Here is a 19,560-nt window from a genome sequence, read left to right as displayed (position 1 = left end):
ACGTAATTGTCAATGTTCAAAATGAAAAAAAAAAAAAAAAAATTGGTATTTAAAGTTCTGTATATAACTATCTGCTACATAATATCCCTTTTTATTCTTTTCTTAAACTATTCAAGCAATTACCAAAAAAAAAACATTTTGATTTGAAAGGTTTTACAAATGATCAACAAGTATTAAGTTTAATTTTTTTTTTTCATCTTTTTGATACCTACAACTTTTGTTAATACATTGATTAATTTATCAAAATTAATTAAAGTAAAATACCCATTAATGGTTTTGAAAATCCTTCCATTTTTGTCTTTTTTTTCCCAAATTGTGCTTCTAATCCATTTGTCTAAAAATCTCCATTTATCTCACACACTTACATTTATACCAATTTATTTCCCAATTACTTTTTTGTTGTTTTTTATTATTATTTCAGTTATTTCACAGGTAGAGCCCAGTACATTGTTTTGGTCAGTTACCCCTTTGGATTCATATACTACTTTCTTTATATTTATTTACGTTTTGCATCTGTTGTCGTTAAATAAGCTTAGTTTGATTTTTGGATTGTTAAACTTCAACTATAAGTAAAAAAAAAAAAATTAAAATATCAAGTGTAAAATATTCAATCAACTATTCATAAACATAACATGCTCATCATATTAAAACCGCATAAAGTTTGATATCTATGTATTCATTTTAGTTCTTTTAGCTTAAAGATTACTTATTCGTATTTGGATTTACAATTGTATTTATCAACCAAACAAGTTCATCAATTGAAAAAAAAAAAAAAAAAAAAAAAAAAAAAAAATTTCATCATGAGAATCAAACAGAGTCTCATAACGATTGGTAAAGACACTCAAGGATAACTATTATTTGTTATTCAATTGCCATTGTCATCAACAGTACTAAAATTCTGGTCAGAAAAGTAATGTTGGACAAAAGTCAAGTGAAAATGGTTTAATGGGACCTCCTTCATATTATCTTGGAACAGAAGAAGGGTCAAGTGTTAATTTTGATATAATTATGGACAGTAATGTTATTCATTGTCAAGTCCTATAAGACTAATAGTCAACAAAAAAAAAATATTAACAAAGTTTGGTGGTCAAGTTGATTAGTTTCTTTCTGATTGTTCTGCACCACTCTGTTCAAACAGTCTGGTTAACTGTTTTTTTTTTTTAAAAAAACAATGTTTGCTTAAAGTCCGGTCATAGAATTGTCAATATAAATATAGTTAATGTAGAATTTTAACGGAGAAAATTTAAATGAATAAATCATGGTAGATTTCGGTCATAGCTTTTAAAAGAGACCCCTCATCTAATATTTTTTTTTTTAAAATCCTTCTTAATTTAAAACTTCAATTATACTCTAAAAAATAATTTATTCTTAGCTTCTTTATTTTAAAAAAAAATACAATCATTGTGCCTTTGAATCGTTTTTTTTTTTAATGTTGAACGTTGAAAATTTCCAGCATTAAAATTATATCACTTTAACTGAATGGCGTCTGTCCCTTCTTTTTTTTTTTTTTTTTTTTTTTTTCCAACCTCCCTCCCACCAAAAAAAACTTTTGGCATAAATGTTACCCTACCCAACTTTATGCAACACCACCAAAAAAAGACTCCTATCATGCGTCATACAAAGAAAATTTTTACCAAATCCTCTCACCACCACCATAAATAATCACCAAATCCACCTGGCACGGCCACCCCCAAAAAAAATAATAAATACATCCAACCAGCACCATCACCACCCATAATCCCTCCTTTTTCATTGCTAACACCTTAAATCACCCTCCATCCTATCCTAACCATCACAAACCCTCTCTCCCTCCCTCCCTCCCTCCCTCCCTCTCTCTTTCTACCCAAAAAAAATGTCCTTTTTCGGCTTGGACGCAATTCCAGCCGAGGGCGCTAAGGCCCAGGAGTTTGATCTCTCCAACGCCGCCGCCTACGACGACCTCGCTGGAAAGATTGTGGAGGACAATGACGACCTCAATGACGAGACTTTTGGCGACTTCAACGCCTCAGCTCTCGACAAGGACTTTGATTTTGCAGGCCAGACTGCTCGCGTTGCTGACACCATCGACGAAGAACAGTTTGTCTTTAACCGTTCAAACAGAAGTCTTCAACCTTCGGTAGTCTCTGCTGCTGCTGTTTCTGCAGCTGCCGCAACTACAAACCCTCAAACAATGTCATTTGCAGCTGCTGCCGCCGCTGGGGGACCTGCTACTTCCGTTCCTCAGTACAAGTCATCGCCTTCAGTCCAAGCTCGCAACTTCCAGCCTATCCCTGGTCTTTGGGGGTCTCCCTCAGGAACTTCTTCTACCGCTGGCTCTGCCCTAGCCAAGCAACAGCAAGATCTTTCTGAACCTCCTAAGGCAAACAAAATGCTGTCAGTTGAAGAACTCGAGGCTCAGATGATGGCGGCTTCCACTCAGGCTCCTCCTCAGCAGCAAAATATGTTTTATGGAGCTCCCGTCCCAGGCCAATACGGATACCAACAGGCACCACCTCAGCAACAACCTCAGTACCCTCCCGGTATGGCTGGATTCCCGGGCCAGTATGCCCCTGGTCCCGCTGGTCCGTTTCTCCAGGATCCTGCTATTCTTAATAACCCCATGGGTGGATACCCTCCTGCTCAGCCGCCTTATATCCAGCAACCTCAGCAGCAGCAGCAACAACAACAGCAGCAGTTCCCGCAACAGCAACAACAACAACAACCCCAGCAACAGCAACAGCAGCCTCAGCCTCAGCCTCAGCCTCAGCAACAACAGCAACAGCAACAGCAGCCTCCTCTGCAGCCTACTTCGGCAGGTGTTGCTCAGCTTTTTGCAAATCAACCCCCTCAACAGCCTCTTGCTCAATCCATCCCCCAGCAAGATCTTCAACAGCAACAACAGCAGCAGCAGCAGCAACCTACTCAGCCTTCAGTCGATGGTGAAACCCCACCTTATAATCTTAATGTCTCCCGGAACCCCATCCCATCTCTTGCCCAAGTTATGATGGAAGACATGTCGAAGAATGACGCTGAGAATGACCGCTTGCTTAAAAAGAGTCGCCGCATTGCTCAGCAATACAAGTACAACAACTTGATGACAGCCTACGACAAGAGCCTGATTACCCGTATCCAACTTAATCGTGTGGTCACGGAGGACCCCTTCAACGAGGACTTTTATTACGTTGTGTCGTCCCAAATTCAGGCTCGTTCTAATCCTCAGCAACCCCTCAACTCGTTTGCAAAGACATACCTGTTCCAGCGCGGCAACCAGCGTGGTGGTGGTGGCTTTTACTTTGGCGGTGGTGGCAACAATAGCCGCTACGGCCGTAACCGTCACCAAGACAATCCTCTCCAGCGTATGCAGCAGCAAGTGCAGCAGGCTGTGGCATATGCACGCGAACATCCTCAAAAGGAGCAGATTTCTTTGGAAGGTGCTCTTGGTAAGATTTCGCTTAGTAACAGCAAAAAGCCACGCCAGGCTTTGGTTCTCAAGAAACTGACTACCAAGGCCGGTACTAATGCTGGAGATGAGCAAGCTGCTCCCAAAGACTTGAGAAGCTTGTTGGTTTTGGTTGAAGACATTTACTCTACCTTGCTTGAAATTGAGTCAATTGAGCGATCTAAGTCCCAGCCCCAATCCCAATCCCAATCTCAATCCCAACAGCAGTCTCAACAACAAGCTCCTCAGCAGGAAGAGTCTGAGCAGCCTCAGGAGTCTACTGAAGAAGATCCTGTGGACTGGGATGCCCGGTTACAAGTACAATACCACAAGCTCTGGGATCAACTCGAACTTGTTGCTCTCGAGCCAGAGGATAATCGCAATGTTGTCGGTAACCCGTTTATTGAGATTCTGCGCCATAATAAGGGCAAGCGCTTGATTCCACGTATCTTTAGACACTTGAACCTGACACAAAGACTGACCATTTTGACCCGCATCATTAACCATCTCGATACCCTTGATGTTATTCAAGATGGCGTTTATCTTGATGGTGAAGACCTGAAGCCTCACGCCAAGGAGTCTGTGGATAACTTTTTGCAATCCGTTCTGCCGCCTCTTGTCCAACTCATTTCTGAGTCTGAATTTGGCGTTGTTATTGGTTTGCTTGAGATTTTGCAGACATCAAACGACATTGTTCACGTAGCCAAGACCAAGATTGGTTTGTCTATCTTGACAGTTCTCATTTCGCAAGCCGAGTACATTTCTCAACAAGATGCCGAGCACCAACCCGTTGACGAAACAGACTTGGCCAGTTGGAAGGCCACTTTTGACGCTCTCTTCCAGTCCCTTCAAGGCCACCTTGCATCACTCTTCCCTCCCCGCCGTGTTGACGACTCTTATGTGTGGCACTTTTTGGCGTCATTGGCTGTTGCTGCCAGTCTAGACCATCAGCGTGTGATTGTTGATGAGGTACGTGAAAAGATTTTTGGCGTCATGGCAGAGGCCAAGGCATTACCACCGGAAATGGGTCTCCAGAAGATTGGCAATTTGAATTTGTTTTTGAATGTCATGGGTCTCAATGCAACTACCACGGAAATTGGGCAAATGTCGTGAGTATGAGGAAATTGAAACGATTAAAACTTTTGGAATTTTTGGAACAAAAAAAAAAGTGGGGGGGAGAAAATGATTGAAAAAAAAAATTGGAAAATAATAATAATAATAATAATAATAATAATAATAATTTGAAAAAAAAAAATAAAATAAAATAAAATTTTTGTAAATGTATTTAGTTTTTTTTTTTTTTCTTTTTTTTTTTTCTTTTTTGGGGTTAATAAATATTTTTTTTTTTCTTTTGAAATATTTCAGTAAATGACTTTTATTTTTATATGTGATTTTCACCTATACAATCAAGTTAAAAATGTGTAAAAAAAAAAAAAAAAAAAAAACTGCTATAGCTTTGAATTAGAGAAGAATTATTTATATGATTGCTTTACCAGAAAAAGTGCTTTTAATGGCATTATACAAGAAACAATTAGATCCTATATATATAGAAAAAAAAAATCTATATTTTTTTAAGATCTATGACATTTGACATTATTAATATTAATAAAATTGTAACATCAATCTAATAGAAATAGAAATATATATTTCAAGTGAATAATATTATGATTTACGATACGTCTCTAAATATACCAAAAAAAAAAAAAAAAAAAAAACAGAAAGATTTGTGAGTGATAATGCTTAAAAAGAAACTAAAGCAAATTGAATTAAGTGATATGAAATGTGTTTGATATATATATATAATATATATATATTTTCAATTGATTTTTGTGTGGTTTCAATATTTATAATAACATGGTAATATTATTCTTAGTGTTAGTTGACTATTTTTCTAACGGACTTTTTTTTTTTTTTTTATCTACTGAGTAAATGACATATGGGAGAACCAAAATCTGGTATCAATAATAGAGATTTGTCTTTTCTAGTTATAAGATATCATTAAAAAGTATTTTATAAAGGAATTATAATTCAATTAACTCTTTAATATATGAATTAGAAAAAAAAAAAAAAAAAAAAAAAACCCTTTTTTAAGTAACTAAAAATCATTAAAATCAAATTTTAGGATCAAAAAAGTATTTTAAAATTAAAATATATTAGTATTATAGTATATATGGTAAACACAATACAACAAAGTAAGATATTACACAATTTTATTAAATATTTATATTACATTACATAATAATAATAATACTTCTTTTTGTTACACACTTTTATGGCTTGTCAATTTCGTTGATTTTTTTCTAGTGACGTGTGATTCGCCAGTAACTTTTACAATATTGTTACTCCTAGCAACGCTTACTACACGTCTTATCCTATATTCTGCAATACAAATTTTTTTTTTTTTTTTTACCAGACGGGTCAATTTTTTTTTTTTTTTTTTTTTTTTTTCGTATGTATATGTGTGTGTGTGTGTAAGCTCGTGTTTCTACCACTAAGAAGCCTTCCTTTATGGCCAAAAATTTTTTTTTTTTTTTTTTTTTTTAAACCTTTACCATTTCTATATATCTTTCCCTTTCTCTCTCTCTCTCTCTCTCTCTTTTTCATTTAAATCCTCTTTTTTTATTTTTATTTTTTTCTAAATAACTTATTTCCCATCAATCAATCACATATACCCCCTCCCCCCTTTTTACATCACACACATACACATAACGATGTTCAGAAACACCACTCTCAAGTCTCTGCGCCGTGTCGCTGTCGCAGCCACCCCAGCTTCTGTCCGTCTTGCTTCCACATATACACTGTCGCTGGCGTGCCGTAGTTCTCAGCTCAATGCCCGACCTCAGCTTCTTTCACACTTTCAAAAGACTGCTTCGGCAGCTGCTACTTTAATACCCAGACGGATGTACAGTGCTGGTCCTCCTCCACTCACAAAGGATTCTGTTTACGACCGCATTGTTGGTCTGCTGGAATCTTATGATAAGGTATGCATTTTTTTTTTTTTTTTATCTTTTAACCCTTTGAGGTTAATGTATAAAATAAAATTACCTTGTCATAATTTACAATGATGAACAAAAAATCACAATCACACTGAAAATTTTGAATACAATCATGTAACTCTAAGTTTTTTTTCATCTTTCACCTGATATTTTTTTGTACTTTTGTGACAAGAGGCAATCTTTTACTTATATATTTCAAGTTAATTTTTTGATTTATGACTAACTCTTATTTTTTTTTTTAAAAGGTCGCTGATCCTTCTGCCATTACTTTTGAAACCAACTTTTCATCTGACCTGGGTCTTGACAGTTTAGACGTTGTTGAGGTTGTCCTTGCCATTGAGGAGGAGTTCAGCATTGAGATTCCTGACCATGAAGCTGACGAGATTAAGACTGTTGGCCAGGCCGTTGAGTACATTCTCAAGCAGCCCGATGCCTTGTAAATATATATATATACCTTAATGATTTTTAATAGTTAGAATGTGTTAATGAAGTTTTATTTTAAAATAATTAATTACAATGGAGGAATTAAAGTTGATTTCTTGCAAAATCAAGTGGACTTGATTTAGGCTGGTTGAGCGTTTTAAATTTAATTTAATTTAACTTAACTTAACTTAACTTAATTTTTATTTTATTTTAATTTAGTTTAATTTTTCAAATTTAACGTATACGACTTAATACATAATCAGTTCATTTAACTTCCGTAACTTTAAACTTTAAGTGAAAATAATGAGCGTGCGGCTTCCCCAGGTATCTTAAATAATAATTCTCCATATATATATATATATATATGAATATCAATTCTCCCTACACCGAGGCCCTCCAAGCCACACATTTAGGTTTCCAGTAAGTCCAACCCTTTTTTTTTTTTTTTTTGTTTGACAAAAGACAATAACAACTCAAATATATTTTCACTCTCCCGAAAAGTCTCCATTTACTACGAGTTTTTTTTTTTTTTTTTTTTGACACTTTAATTAAGTTCCCAATGTTTCTCTCTATGGTTTTTTATTACTTATTATATTATATTTTATTTTATTTTTTTTCATGCAAGACATGTGAAAAAAAAAATTTTTTTTTTTTTTTTTTTTTTTTCCAACTCATCTCTCACACTCTCATGTTCTTGGCTTCTTCAAGTCACGTGAAATGTTGCAAATATATATATATCTTATGAAATCGTCCAAGTCTATTCAGATTTCTGTTTTCATTTAAAACCATCCATCCATTACTCACTCACTCACAAGTTTATATACCGGCGATGTCGGCAAATCTCAAAATACTTGCTTTTTTTATTGTTGTTATTATTATTGTTATTTTTTTTTTTTTCCAATCTCCGGAGCCTGTCGGTTAGCTGGCCGACTAAGTCTTTAAAGCTATAAATACCTAAGAGTTTTCTCTTAAAATGTGAGAAAAAAAATCTTTTCTTTTGTTTTCTTTTTTTTCATTAAGATATATAAATACATCTTTTTTTTTTTTTTTTTTTTTTTTTTCATTAATAACTATTTGAATACCCTCATCTTTAAATCAACTTTTATATCAAGATTTTAAATTACTTTGTCTAAAATTATGTCTGCTCTTACTAGAAAAGAAAACGGCCAGACTATCCATCTGTCACCTTGGGAACTCAAGCATGAGCATATCCCCACATCTAATGCTGTTGAATTTCTCTTCACTCGTCCTGGTCTTGATCCCAAGACTTCCAATCCTGATCACAAGCTTTATATTGACAGTCATGATTCCTCTCACTACATCACTGTTGCACAGCATCGTGATCTTGTGGGCCGCATCACTTACATTCTCCAAAACAAGTACAACTTGCGTGTTGGCGATACCGTATGTCTCTTACTGACAAACTCCATCTACCTTCCTGCTCTCCACTTGGGTATTCTTGCCACTGGTGCTGCTATTTCCCCAGCAAACATTGCATACCTCCCTCATGAGCTTCACCATCAGCTCAATGTCTCGCAGTCTAAGCTTATCATTGGTCTAGAAAAATTCCTTCCCATTGCCCGTGCTGCTACTAAGGATTTTTCACCAGTTCCAATTGAAGACATTTTTACTTTTGATTCGCTTCTTGAAGAAGCCAAAAATCCTCAAACTCCTAAAGCCAGCCCAGTCAAGTTTGTAGGTGACGAGTCTAAGGAAAGACATGCATACTATTGCTTTTCTTCTGGTACTTCTGGTGTCCCCAAGGGTGTTGCAACTTCCCATTTCAATGTTGTTTCCGATGTTCTTCAGCAACACATTTCGGCTCGGGATGCCCTTTATCTTCCAAATGGTGTTTACGGTGCTGTTTTACCCATGTCGCACATTTACGGTCTTACCACCTTTATTTACTCTGTCCCAACCATTGCACAGTCTACCATCATTGTCTTTGATAAATTCGACTTTGAGTTTCTTCTGCAAAAGATTCAAGAACATGGTGTCACGTTTTTGCACGTGGTTCCTCCCATGGCTGTTTTGTTTGCAAAATCGCATGTTCTCGACAAGTATCTTGACAAGGTTCGTCTAACACTTAAGGGGTTCCTTTCCGGTGCAGCCCCATTGTCTCAATCGCTAATTGATGAAATTGCGGATCGTCTTAAGAATGGTATTTCCATTACCCAATCATATGGTCTCACTGAAACAACTTCTATCAACACGTTTGGGTCTTTCAAGCCTGGTCTCGACAAGTACGATGCTGAGTCGTGCGGCTGGCTCATGCCTGGTCTGGAGGCACGGCTTGTGGATGCCGATGGTAACGACGTGCACGGCATTGGCCCAGAGCACCGGGGTGAGGTGTGGCTGCGCGGTCCCAATATTATGAAGAGCTATTTGCGTAACCCCAAGGCTACTGTCGAAACTTTTGATCATACTGGACGATGGCTACGAACTGGAGATGTAGGTATTGTGACACCTGATGGTCAGTGGTATATTGTAGACCGTGTTAAGGAGCTTATCAAGTCTAAGGGACATCAGGTTGCCCCAGCAGAGCTTGAGAGCATTCTTCTTGAGCATCCGGATGTCATTGACGCGGCTGTTACTGGCATTAATTTGCCTGAGGAGGGTACTGAGCTCCCCCGTGCCTACATTGTTCTTTCTAGTAAGGATATTGATCCGCTTGCCATTAAGGCATGGTTTGATAACAAGGTTTCTCGTCATAAGCAGCTTTGGGGTGGTGTTGTTGTTCTTGACAGTGTTCCTAAGTCAGCATCTGGTAAGATTCAACGTCGTTTGTTACGCGACCGCAAGAATGATACTGTTTATGGTTATCGTACAGGAGCATCCAGCAAACCCAAGTTGTAAAAAAAAAAAAAAAAAAAAGAAGACAATAATAGAATTAAAAAAAAAAAAAGGTTTTGTGTATTTTTATATTAAATGTTTAAAGAATTAAAAAAGATTATAGAAAAAAATAAATAAATAAGAAATTAGATTATAACGCCCGCGTTACGTCGTTGGAAAGGTGTGAATTTGAAGTGTGCATTCTGTGTTGGAGAGATTCCGGATTTTCATGGGCTTTTATTTTTGAAATAAACCGTTTGAACTTGGATTCTCTTGGAGGGGACGACGACGAAGATGAGGATGACAATGATTCTAAGTTGTTATTTTGTTTTTCGTTTGGCCATGAAGATTGTGTAGCATTGTTATTGTTATTGTTATTATCATTATTATTATCATCATCATCATTTAAAGTGGAAGTTTGACTTTGACGGTCGGATTCCGAGTACTTTGGAGGAGCATCTCCTGGCTGGTAGATAGGTAAAGGAGCAGCGTGGGCTTTAGCTCTTGAACAACCGCAGGGCATTTTTTTTTTTTTTTTTAATTGAAAGATGGTTTATATGATAAAGATTGGTAAATAAGAAGAAAAAAAAAAAAAGATTGAATAAGAGAGTGAGAAATATTTATAAATATTTTGATGAAGAATAAGAAGAAGAAGAAGAAGAAGAAGAAGAAGAAGAAGAAGAAGAAGAAGAAGAAGAAAGAAAGAAAGAAAGAAAGAAATAAAAAATTTTTTTTTTAAAGAATTGGAGGTTTTTTTAGATGTTTATATACTTTGAGAGAGAGAGAGAGAGATTTAAAAAAAAAAAACCATTATAATGAATTAAAAAGTTATTATTATTATTATTATTAATGATAGCTGCAAAGTTAGTAACACGCACAAGTGACGCCAGAATTGCAATCAACCAAAAAAAAAAAAAAAAATAAAATAAAAAAATTGGAAGAAGAAAGAAATTTTTATTTTTTAATTTTTTAATTTTTTAATTTTTTAATTTTTTAATTTTTTAATTTTTTAATTTTTTAATTTTTTAATTTTTTAATTTTTTAATTTTTTAATTTTTTAATTTTTTATTTGCACGCAACTATGACTGGTGATGAATTCATTCATTCAAATAAACATTTGAAAGAAAGAAAAAAAAAAAAAAGAAAAAAAAAACCTCCATTTTAAATAGAGAGAATAAATAAATAAATAAATAAATAAATTTCTTTTTTTTTTTATTTTTTTATTTTTGATTCATTCTGAGTCATATATTTTTATTTTATTTTTTTAATTTTTGATTTTTAAAACTAAAAATACATTTAAGTCATTCTTTCTATCTCTTGAAATCAAAAAAAAAAAAAAAAAAAAATACTTGAAAAAACATCAAAACTGAACTTTTAAACGTGTCTATCAGAAGAAAAAAAATCTTTAAATAAAGATAAGTATTTTTTGCTTTTTTTTTTTTTTTTTTTTTTTTTTTAACTATAACAAGATTTTTCCTTTTCAAAAAACGGTCAGTCTTTCTATCCGTTTTTTTTTTTTTTTTAATATATATATATATATATATAATTTCTTTACACAAAAACCTTACTTGTCTTGGTATATATATATATATATATATACCAACAATGTCTCTCTAGAAGAAGAAGAAAAAAAAAAGACATTGTTAAAAAGTTTTATTCGGTTATCAGATTGTCCGCATAGATCTTGTAGACAATTTTATTCCTGTAGTTTAAGTTTTTTTTTTTTTTTTTTAAAGAAACTTTACAATTAGATTTGACGGTTAAATAAATAAATGAATAAATAAAAATGTATATATGACAATGTGGGGTAAGAGATAACAAAAAAAAAAAAAAAAAAAAAAGAAATAATGTGAAGCTTTAAACAAGGTGAAAAAAAAAAAATAAAAAAAAATAAAAGAAAAAAACTTGGAATGAACAATTGTTTTTAAAATTTTAAAATGAATTATTATTTTTATCTTTAAATTTGGAAAGATCTTGAAAAAAAAAAAAAATCTATATTATAAATTCTTTTTGACTTGAAGATTCTATTTAGATTATTCAGAATCTTTAAACAACTTTTTATTTTTATTTTTTCTATTTTTTTTTATTTTTTATTAATCATTTTTTATTTATTTATTTGATTCTTCCTCAAATCCCTTTCCAAACTTCTTTTCCCCCCATGAGTTCCTCAGAGTCCTTTTTCAAATTTCATTTGATGATTCTCCCTTTGGTGTTGTTGTTTCTGTACTTTTTTTATTTGATATAATTTCCTTAGAATTTTTCATAGGCTTTTCTTCTTCTTCTTCTTCTTCTTCTTCTTCTTCTTCTTTATTAACTTCCCCTTCATGTTTCTTCTCTGATTCTTCCTCAATACTCTTTCCTGTTGTCTTCTTCTCACCAGAAGTCTTTTCAGAAGTCTTTTCAGAAGTTTTTTCTTCAGTTTTTTCTTCAGTTTTTTCTTCAGTTTTTTCAGAAGTTTCTTCTTCAGTTTTTTCAGTAGTCTTTTTAGAAGTTTCTTCAGAAGTTTCTTCAGAAGTTTCTTCAGAAGTTTTTTTTGTAACTTCTTCTTTTTCTTCTTTTTCTTCTTTTTCTTCTTTTTCTTCTTTTTCTTCTTCCTTCTCCTCCTCATTATTATCTGCACTTACATCCTTCATCTCCACATCTTCAATCTCTTTTTCTTCTTTTTCTTCTTCTTCTTTTTCTTCTTTATTTTGTGACTCCCTCATCTTTACCCTCTCAGATTCTTCCTCAATTTCTTTTTTCCGTCTTGCTGTTGGCTCAGGAGGTCCTTCAGTTGCCATGCGCCTTAAATTAATTTCTTTAAGTCGATCAAGTAACCTTACATGACCTACATGTACACCACCAGTTCCTGTTGCACTTACTCCAGGCCCAGAAATCAGTTTATTACTGCTCTTGGCTGATTTGGGGGTCACAGCTTTCGAAGTTATTTTAGCTTTAGCTTTAGCTTTGGGTGTGGTTGTAGTAGTTGTAGTAGTTGTAGTGGTTGTAACCGTTGTAGTTGTTGTGGTTGTTGTAGTAGTTGTAGTGGTTGTAGTTTGATTACTATCATCATCATCATCATTATTATTATTATTATTATTATTATTATTATTATTATTATTATTATTATTATTATTATTATTATTATTATTATTATTATTGTTATTATTACTAACTTCCCCAGACTGTGGAGGAGGACCTACAGATTTCCGTGGAGTAACTGGAGCACTTAAATTAGTTTCTGTAGTCTCCTCATTCTGCTTTTCGTGTAGAGGTTGCGAGTATAATGAAAGTTCCTGAGTCCCCTCTATGACTGTGTGCAAAGCCCGAGATTTAACTTTTGTAGGAATCAGCCGAATTCGCGTTCGTGTTTTCCCCACAACTTCACCTTCTAAATGAATAAATAAAAAAAAAAAAAATTTCGTGTTAGTTTGATCTGAAATTAAAAATCAAAAAAAAAAAAAAAAATCAAAAAATCAAAAAACTCACCAAAATTTGTATACAATTCTGTCCCAACAAGATCCTCCCATACTCCCATATACAAATCATTTCCAACTCTGAAAAGTGGATGATCACTTTCCAAATCAACAATCTGAAGAACAGAATTTTTTGAAAGAGCTGCTGCTGCTGCTGCTGCCATACGGGATGCACGGCTTGCACGGGACCGTTGAGATGAGTTTTGGAAATGGCGTGAATAATCACCTCCAGCAGATGCTTGTGCCTTTTTTTTTTCTTTTTGAGAAAGATGTTTAGCTCTAAGAGTAGATTTTGGTCCACCAAAGGCATTGCTTCTAGCACCAGCTCGTTTTCTAAGTTTTTCGTCAAGTGAAGTTTTACTATCTTCTTCTTCGCTATTTTCATCTTCATCATCTTCATCATCATCATCATCGTTATCTTCGCTATCTTCGTAATCATCATCTGAATCTGAGTCGTCATCAGAGTCTTCATCCAAGTCTAGATCATCGCCAGAAGCAGTAGTATTATGTTGGTAGTTTAAGCCATCATCATTGGCCTTTTTCTTGGTATAAAAGGAAGCAAAATCGCCCAAAAAGTTTTGTTGGACTTGAGATAAATCCAAAGTAACGTAAACAGTCTTTAATAAATTAATATATTGAAAAAAATAATAATGATAATAATAATAATAATAAATGATAAAAAAGAATCTATATCCTCTTTGGTTTAAATGACTAAAGTTTAGCCTTCTACATGAAAAAAAAAATATAGCCACAGATTAATATTGAAATTTATTCTAAATACGTGGTGAATTCTAATAACCTTTGAATTGACAAAAAAAAAAAAAAAAACTCCAAAAGAAGATAAAAATAAAATAGTGAAACCCAGTGTTTATATACACTTAAATGCAAAAATAAAAAAAAAAAGAGAACCTAACCAAAGAGGGGAATAGAAAAGTAAAAAAAAAAAAAAAAAAGAAGAGAGGGTAAAAAAGAAATAATAAAATTAAGCACTCACCGCCATTTCCTCAGGCTCTACTTCGGAATCCTCTTTATCTAATACTTGAGAATCGGAACCTTGTAACCGGGCAGCAATATCTTCAGTTGATCCAGGGGCATAAGCAATGTCTTTAATAGTTAGTAAATGATTAAACAAAAATAAATAAATAAATAAAAAAAAATTCATACCAAAACTCCAATGCATTTCTTCACCATTGGTCAAGAAGGATGTTTCGCCAATAGACTTTGCAATCCACTTTGTCGGGGTATCGCCTCGGACATAAGTATCGAGAGAACAAGTGCCAGTACGGATATCTTTAGTTTCGTCATGGAGCAAGGCTCTTCCGAGAGCGATTTTTGTAGCAGCATGGGTTACAATAAGAATGTTTTCAATGTGTGGGGCTTCATTATCAAGACGTGCAATAAGTTTTGAGAGGAAAGATTTAGCACGAGCAAGGAGTTCTTCATAGGACTCTCCGACTGTAGAATGGGGGATAATTGGGTCATAAGATTCGTCAATAATGTCTGTGCTGAAATACTTATGGGCTAAGTCGTGAGTAGAAGCAGGAAGTGGTGATTTTTCGTAAAAGGGTCGCGAGAGCCATTCTGATGCACCATGTTCAATGAAAAGTTTTGTTTCGAGAGATTTAGAAGTAGGGGTAGCAGTTTGGATACAGCGGTAGTAGGGAGAGCAGTAGATATGTTGTACGGGGAAATCTTTGAATGATGAGATGTAAGTTCCAAGTTCTTGTGCTTGATCAAGGCCGTGGTCTGCGAGTACTGGGTCTGCAGGGATACCTGTAGGAGGGTCAGGCATTGGTTTATCCAAGACCCAATTGGATCTATATCCATGCTATTGACTAATGTATTAGAAGAAAACAATTGAATGTTTTTTTTTTTTTTTTGTTTTGAAGGTATTACTTACTCTTGTGATGTAGATTGTTTTGACCATAATATGTATGTGTGTGTTGGTTAGAGAGATAAGTTTTGTTGAGAGATTGAAGGCTGTTGAAATAAACAAACATTTTTTTTGGAGGAGGAGGAGGAGTGAAGTTGTTACAAAACGTGGAACTATCTGTACGTATGGCTGATAAGATTCTAAGTCACGTGTGCATGTGTTGTAACAAGTAGATGTGATTTGATGGAAGAGATAAAGACTTAAATATACTATTAAAGACTGATATGTACGCTTGTACGCTTGTACGCTTGTACGCTTGTAAATGGGGGGGGGGGGGAAGATGAGAGAGAAGAATAGAGAGGTTGTTAGGTGATGTTAACCGAGGAAAGTAAAAAAAAAAAAAAAAAAAAAAAAAAAAAAAAAAAAGACAGGCAGCCGCCGCCGCACGGCGTACGGGGAATTATTGCGGCGGAGGAGCGGCAAAGTTTAGTTACCCGGTCTGACAGCTAGCAGCAACACAAACTTAGGAGGTTTAGGGTTTTTTATTTTATTTTATTTTATTTTATTTTATTTTATTTTTTTTATTTAGTTGAATGTAAATCTCATGATTTTGTTTGTTGAAAAAGGAATTAAAAAAATTAAAAAGAAAACTTTTTTTTTTTTTTTTTTTTTTTGCTTTTGGAGGCCCAAATCTCATGATTTTTGAGCTCAAAATAATTAAATAAATAATAAAACCGTGGACTTTAAAAAAAAAAATAAAAATAAATTCTTTATATAACCTGTGACTTTTTTTTTTTTTTTTTTTTTTTTTTTAAAAATAAAAATTAAAAATAAAACGGTTATATAAAGAATTTATTTTTATTATAATATAAATATGAAAAATTTAAAAATGAAATTTTTTTTTTTTTTTTTGATATTTTAAAAAAAAAAAAATGCTTTTCTTTCTTCTTAACATGAAATATAAAAGAAGAAGAAGATAGGCTGTTATTGTTGTTTGTTGGGCGCAAAGCCACTGAAAGGCCCCACGGGAAATTTTTTGTTTTAATAATAAATAAATAATTAAATAAATAAATAATTAATTAATTAACTTTATTTTATTTTATTTTATTTTATTTTATTTTTTATTTGCCCCTCCTATTGACAACAACGACGACGACAACGACAACTATATAATTTTTTAACAAGAAATAAATGGGAAGGAGGGGGAGCACACGACCCTCTCACACATAGTAGCTTTTTTTTTTTTTTTTTTTTTTTTTCTCCATACAAACAAATAAGAACAAAAAAAAAAAAAATATTATAAATACTTTGAATTTCCCACTTTTTATATCCCTCTTTTTTTATTTATTTTATTTTATTTTAATTTTTAAATTTTAAATTTTTTTTTTTACTATCTAATCTATATATTATATACTTTATATATAATATAAAAAAAAAAATACCCCAGAATAAATTAAAACTTCATTATTCAATTACTATCACACATATGTCTCCACTATCCAGCTCTTCTAAGCGACCAGTCTTACATTTGCTTAAACGCTTAACTCAAGCAAGTGTGCTTTTCACAGGTACTTACATTGGTGCCATTTGGATTGCTTCAAATCACCCACAATATGAAAAATATGTTCCTTATGGAAGTACAGTCATTGATTTCCTTGAAGAACGTGAATTCCAAGGACAACTCTCAGAACGAGTGCGTAAACTTAAAGAAGAAGACCTTAACCATAGTTACTACTACCGCAAAATTGACCCATCCCAGCATTCAGACCTTTTCCCTTTAAAGTCATCATCCTCTTCAACATCAACATCAACATCAACATCATCATCATCATCATCATCATCATCATCATCACCTGCATCTTCTTCAACTGTATCTAAAAAATCTTCTCAAACTTCTTCAGGTACAATCTCTTCTGCCTTGGCCACTTCTACATCGAGCGTTTCTTCCTTAACCAGCAGGCTGGACCAGGAAATTTCCCCCGAAGACAGAGACAAGGAAGACATGCGTAAAAGACAAAGCAGCGCTACTTCAGCTCTTACAACAAAAGATCCCCTTGCACCTTCACGATTCTTTGATGCCGTCTCTGGAACTGTTGGCAAAGACCGTGACTACCTCCCATTGGTATTGCTACCCGACGATCGTGATGAGGAAATTAACCGTGCAGCAATGTCTCTCAATGACTTGATTTCTAGTATTAATGCCTCTGTCGTCACTGAAGATACTGTTCTTAACGTTACACGCACTCTTGAAGAGCTAGCTCGTGCTAAGGCCCAATTCAAGCCCCGCTATGCAGATGCCCTACTGGTCAAGTCTCAAAGCTTTGACCAGCTTTACGAATCCTATAAGCTCTTGTGGGATGAATATTTGGACGCTTCAACTACCGCTGTTTCTTCTTCAGGGAAACCTGCAAACCATGTTGTTTCTGAATACTCTAAGCGTCTAGCCAGAGAGGTCACAGATACTGAGATGCTACTTGTAAAGTTGTGCAACTCAACAAAGGACATGGAACTGACTGAAGAAGAAAAGCTTAAGCAACACCAAATTGATAGATATTATCATCACCACCATCACCTTAAGCCAAAGACTGAAGATTTTTCAGTTTCTTCTGCTATTGCCGCTGCCTCTGCTTCTACAGCTTCCGCTACAGCTGTATCTTCTTCATCAGCCATTTCTACAGCTTCTTCCTCAACTACCCTTGCTACACCTTCAACAAATGTTTCTACTGTTGCTCCCCTTGCTTCTTCTTCTTCTTCTTCTTCTTCTGAAAAGACAAACTCTAATACTTCTTCTTCATCATCATCTACCACACAAAAGGCCAAACTTGATCCTAGTTACTATGGTGCCATTGAACCTTCAGACATTTCTCTCAAATTAGAGCTTGCGCTCACGTTGCTGGTCAACGCTCTGCAGCAACACTCGAGCGTTCCCCTGGGACCATACATCCAAGGAGTTCGTGAAGCCGTGGACTCTGGATACTCATACAAGACGTATCAACAGAAGCAACCTGCGCCATCACAGGATCGCAAGACATTGATTAGTGAGGCTCTTAAGGCTATCAAGGTTCCCTCTGATGTAGACCTTAAGCCAGTACTTGATGATATAATATCGAGCTATGAAGATGAGCACAAGCACAAATGAGCAATTACGAAATAAACGATGACGAATGAAGATATTATTATTATTATTATTATTATTATTATTATTATTATTATTATTATTATTATTATTATTATTATTAAATAAATTTTTTTTTTTATAAAAAAGTTATAAATGAATAAAGAATGACAAAAATGGATTAGGTTATTCGGGACTTGGACGGAATGTGTTGAGGCTTACAAGTTAAAAGATATTCCTATAAGGGAGAGAGAGAGAGAGAGAGAGAGATTCTATGATGATGATGATAATTATTATATATTATGATAATGACAGGTAACAAACAAAATTCTCCAGAGTGGCAGGCATATCAATGATAAATGATGACGACGACGAAGTGGATAACCATCAGGGAATAACAAAAAAAAAAAAAAAAGATTTAAATCAGTAATAAAAGTTAGTGAAATCAATAAAATTGATTGAGATTATTAATGAAATTAATGAAATTAATGAAAATCAATAGATGATGGTTGTGCATCTTCCCTCGGATGACAGGCAAACCCGTACACAAACAAACAAACAAATAAATAAATAAATTTTAACCGCAAAATGTGATGGGTGGGAAGCACCGGCGGAATGGGGGACGGAAGAAAGTTTTGTTTAGTAGTTAGTTGATATGGAAGGATGTGAGGTTTTTTTTTTTTTTTTTTTTTTTATTGGATAGAAAATATATATATATATATAAATTTATTTATTTTAAATTTTAAATTTTAAATAAATGATTTAAAAAAGTGAAATCCTATATATATATATATATATATATATTAATTAAAAAAAAAAGAAGAAGAAGAAGAAGAAGAAGAAGGAATATATGATTAGCAACGGGATTAATCCGGTGCACATTTAAGTGGTGGGCAATCAATTTTTATTTTTTATTTTTATTTATTTTTATTTATTTTTATTTTATTTTTATTTATTTTTATTTTATTTTTATTTTATTTATTATTTGGCGATGTTTGCGAATGATGAATCAAATGTAGAGAACAGAAACCGTGGTCTATTTAATAAATAATAATAATAATAATAATAATAATAAAAAGATTACTTTTATTTTATTTTTATTTTATTTTTTAAAAATTTAAAGTCCTATATATATATATATATATATATATATATATATTTCAATTCAAATCAATTAAAAGTCTTTAGAAAGAGGGTTTTCTACAATTTTTTTTTTTTTTTTTTTTGTTAAGTTTTAAAATAAAAAAATAATTAGAAGAAAAAAAATTTTATTTTTTTATTTTATTTTTTTTAATTTCTTTAATTTTTTTACCCCGCTTATCAAATCTTTCAAATATTTCAAATCATCGCCTTATTAGTAATCTTTTAAAGATGACTTATGGGGAAAAACATAAAAAAAAATATGGCACGGCTGGCTTAGTTTTATTTTAAAAAAAAAAAAAAAACAA

The 19,560-nt window shown here is 33.4% G+C and overlaps 5 protein-coding genes across 5 annotated transcripts; 4 read left to right on the top strand and 1 right to left on the bottom strand.

Moving 5' to 3' along the window:
- Window positions 1-1,852: 1,852 nt before the first annotated feature.
- On the top strand, window positions 1,853-4,531 carry SAPINGB_P000822 (uncharacterized protein; the record flags this gene model as incomplete). The annotated part of the gene is made up of 1 exon (XM_031995545.1): window positions 1,853-4,531. One exon carries the CDS (start codon window positions 1,853-1,855, stop codon window positions 4,529-4,531), a length of 2,679 nt encoding a protein of 892 aa, XP_031851436.1.
- A 1,598-nt stretch (window positions 4,532-6,129) lies between these two features.
- Window positions 6,130-6,854, top strand: SAPINGB_P000821 (uncharacterized protein; the record flags this gene model as incomplete). The annotated part of the gene is made up of 2 exons (XM_031995544.1): window positions 6,130-6,399; window positions 6,660-6,854. The coding sequence occupies 2 exons, from the start codon at window positions 6,130-6,132 to the stop codon at window positions 6,852-6,854; spliced, it is 465 nt and encodes a 154-aa protein (XP_031851435.1).
- Window positions 6,855-7,974: 1,120 nt separating this feature from the next.
- Window positions 7,975-9,693, top strand: SAPINGB_P000820 (uncharacterized protein; the record flags this gene model as incomplete). The annotated part of the gene is made up of 1 exon (XM_031995543.1): window positions 7,975-9,693. One exon carries the CDS (start codon window positions 7,975-7,977, stop codon window positions 9,691-9,693), a length of 1,719 nt encoding a protein of 572 aa, XP_031851434.1.
- A 2,156-nt stretch (window positions 9,694-11,849) lies between these two features.
- SAPINGB_P000819 (uncharacterized protein) lies at window positions 11,850-15,051 on the bottom strand (the record flags this gene model as incomplete). Its single annotated transcript, XM_031995542.1, has 6 exons — window positions 11,850-12,583; window positions 12,848-13,039; window positions 13,138-13,741; window positions 14,119-14,228; window positions 14,289-14,952; window positions 15,025-15,051. The coding sequence occupies 6 exons, from the start codon at window positions 15,049-15,051 to the stop codon at window positions 11,850-11,852; spliced, it is 2,331 nt and encodes a 776-aa protein (XP_031851433.1).
- Window positions 15,052-16,483: 1,432 nt separating this feature from the next.
- SAPINGB_P000818 (uncharacterized protein) lies at window positions 16,484-18,136 on the top strand (the record flags this gene model as incomplete). Its single annotated transcript, XM_031995541.1, has 1 exon — window positions 16,484-18,136. The coding sequence occupies one exon, from the start codon at window positions 16,484-16,486 to the stop codon at window positions 18,134-18,136; it is 1,653 nt and encodes a 550-aa protein (XP_031851432.1).
- Window positions 18,137-19,560: the final 1,424 nt, after the last annotated feature.

Source organism: Magnusiomyces paraingens, assembly GCF_902498895.1.
Source record: "Magnusiomyces paraingens strain CBS 517.90 genome assembly, contig: contig1, whole genome shotgun sequence".
Lineage (NCBI taxonomy): Eukaryota > Fungi > Ascomycota > Dipodascomycetes > Dipodascales > Dipodascaceae > Magnusiomyces > Magnusiomyces paraingens.
This window is presented reverse-complemented; position numbering and strand designations above follow the sequence as displayed.